The sequence below is a fragment of the Micropterus salmoides genome, unplaced genomic scaffold (assembly GCF_014851395.1).
Source record: "Micropterus salmoides isolate LMB-PRFRI ecotype aquatic unplaced genomic scaffold, ASM1485139v1 Ms_hic_scaffold_2, whole genome shotgun sequence".
Lineage (NCBI taxonomy): Eukaryota > Metazoa > Chordata > Actinopteri > Centrarchiformes > Centrarchidae > Micropterus > Micropterus salmoides.
The window spans coordinates 43,939,079-43,941,795 of NW_024041150.1; the positions used below are offsets into that span (position 1 = coordinate 43,939,079).

At 43.8% G+C, this 2,717-nt stretch overlaps 1 protein-coding gene across 1 annotated transcript in view; it reads right to left on the minus strand.

The window, feature by feature from the left end:
- Positions 1-1,064: 1,064 nt before the first annotated feature.
- The window catches only part of LOC119911994 (atrial natriuretic peptide receptor 1-like), a 4,604-nt gene continuing 2,951 nt past the window's right edge, over positions 1,065-2,717 (minus strand). The window contains exons 2-6 of the mRNA XM_038730966.1: positions 2,355-2,494; positions 1,906-2,058; positions 1,735-1,833; positions 1,378-1,443; positions 1,065-1,273 (exon numbers count right to left, since the gene is read on the minus strand). Of these exons, the coding sequence (XP_038586894.1) occupies positions 1,065-1,273; positions 1,378-1,443; positions 1,735-1,833; positions 1,906-2,058; positions 2,355-2,494 (667 nt within the window). The remainder of the gene's footprint in view (positions 1,274-1,377; positions 1,444-1,734; positions 1,834-1,905; positions 2,059-2,354; positions 2,495-2,717) is intronic.

The window sequence follows — 2,717 nt, forward strand, 5'->3', positions numbered from 1 at the left end:
CAATATTTAAGTAACTTCAAAATGCACCTGCATTGTTTTGCATTATGTGACTTTCAGTCGGGTAAATTAAATTTTTTACCAGTCATATATTCATCGTTCAAGATTGCTTAAAATAGTGTTAAAATAATAGTCTTGTTGTGTCGTCACAGCCCGATTAATATCACGATTCTGTGAGTGGCTCTGGCTGTCACATCGCAAAACAGTGCGGGCTTCTTACAAAAATGTAGTGTTGGGCATCGTTTTGATTTCAATGATTGTGATTCTTCCTTTCGATTGCGGTTCTTATAAATTTTCAACTCAGGTTCTGGGCTAAGGTGAACGGAGTTTCACGCCGAGTCTCCGGTTTAACATTAGCAGTGGTAGGTCTTAGAAATTTGCGTACTTTTATCTAGAAAAAAAAACACATTACAGTAACGTTGTTCGCCATAATTTTAGCAATTTGGTCAAGCAACTTGCATCACTACAAGTTTCACTTGTGACGAAATTCTTGTTAGTTCAGGGTTGCCTGAGGAGGACGAGACAGGACAGTGAGACCGGAGCAGCGCGACAAACACTTCTTGTTGATTTGTACATCATGCAGGCGTAGATATTATATTCATAGTGCATCCTCCCGTGCAAGAAGTAAGTGTGTCATGTTTTGTTCTGTGCAGACCTGAGCTTTGCCTGGAAGTATGGTGGCTGCTACGGAAACCAAAACTTGCATGTTAAATTTGGAACTAAAGATCATATTCGAAACCAAATTTTCCAAACGATTCCGCTGGAATCGTGATTTTTGAAAGTTGGAACCGGTTCTCGATGGCCAGTCCTACTAAAATTTGATCAAATATTCTTAAAAATGTGAGACCAGAAATAAAAGCCTGTCTTTGAGATCAGCCTGCGTCAAAGAATTTAAGGTGTGACAGTGATTATCAAGACGTACAGAGTAACTAGTTTTGTTAGCATAATGACTTTTCCTGCCAGTTAAGATATTTAAGCTGCAGGGATCAATGACATTAAAACAGCACACGCTGCGTACATGTAACACTAACAGTCAACAAACACTGACGACAACTGAGGAAATCACATCAAATGATAAACTCTTTGGGGGTCAGGCTGGATCCAGGAGGAGATCGTTGTTCAGACACCGGTATGGAGGAGTACAACTCCTGCTCTTTCTTCCGTCTCTCTGCCTCCATGAGGATGTGTTTGGTTGTCTTGGAGTCGGCGCCGACGTCCTTGGAGGCCAGAGACGTCTTCTTCCCTCCAACCAGTAAGTCACCATGTCCCCTTTCCCCTGTTGGAGAGACACAGATCCAGAGGGTTTACGCGCTAAGCTCCCAGCCGGAGATCTGGACTGTGGCGGGCCGGCTCACCTTGACCTGCAGCATCCCTCTGCACTCAGCACGTAGCCGCCGATCTCCTCCAGCAGGTAAAACACACTGGAGCTGCACTGGATCTTCAGCGCTGAAAAGACACAGACTTAGTGTTCACGCATTCAGAAAGGAAGACGCCGCTGGATTTAGTACAAAAATACAATTCACATATTTTACATTTCCAAGTTTTCTCCATGACGGTGAGAGTCATATACTCATTGTTCTAATACTTTTATCACAAGAGGGTAGCTGAGTGTCCTTGAACACACCAACAAGGAGAGTTTTCAAAAACATCCCTGCTCAGAAGTAAATGACCTTCAAAACATTGAAAATTTAATAGCGTCTATGGTCAGAGTCATGTGGAGATGTTACTGTGTGTTACCCAGACTGGTGGACTCCATCCTGGATGCTGTGTTGACTGTGTCTCCAAAAAGACAGTAACGAGGCATCTTCGTCCCTACAACCCCCGCCACCACTGGACCTGAAGAGAGACAGAGATGGTCAGAGCAGGTTTATGATGAGTGGATTTGTTGTGTTTGAGGCGTGTGTTTACCGGAGTGTATCCCCGCTCGTATCTGCAGCTGTGTGTTCGGCTTGTGGGGGATCCTGAAGGTGCGACAGACGCCCACCAGGTCCAGAGCCATGCTGGCGATCTCGGAGGCGTGGAGGATCCCGTTCTCCTTGGGAACACCGGACACCACCATGTCTACACAACCACACCATGACACAGTATGGAGGTTACATGGAGGTTAAAATAATGTTCAGTTCATGTTGAAACTGTTTCAGAGACTTTGTTTTGGTGGAGACTGTTGTTTGACCTACACTAAGAGGTGTTTCCAATATTCTGTCCACCCCATTAATATAGTCAAGGTAGACTAAATATTGGAAACATCTTCATACCTGAGCACATCCAGTCACTTAAAGTTAGTGACAACAATGTACGACAGGACCTTAATACACAGTAGCTAACAGTTACACTCTGTGTGTGTGTGTGTCACCCACAGGCGTCTCCGATGGTTTCCACCTTGTAGACGTCGTAGTTGTCGATGATGTCGTCAAACGTCGTATAGAGTTTGTTGAGGAGGTCCACGACCTGGTAAGGTGTGCTGCTGCTGGACAGCTGTGTGAAGCCCACAATATCACTACACACACACACACACACACACACACACACACACATTTTAGACTTCCCTTATTTCTGTATTATTCAACAATGACCCCTGAAGGAGGTAAATGAACATACTTGCACACTGATACTTACAGTACAATGTGTGCTTGGATTAATCCTGTAGTATCACAGAACTATTTGTTTGTCTCATTTTCAAACAGACTAATGTGTGATTATAATGTTAATTCATTAAATGT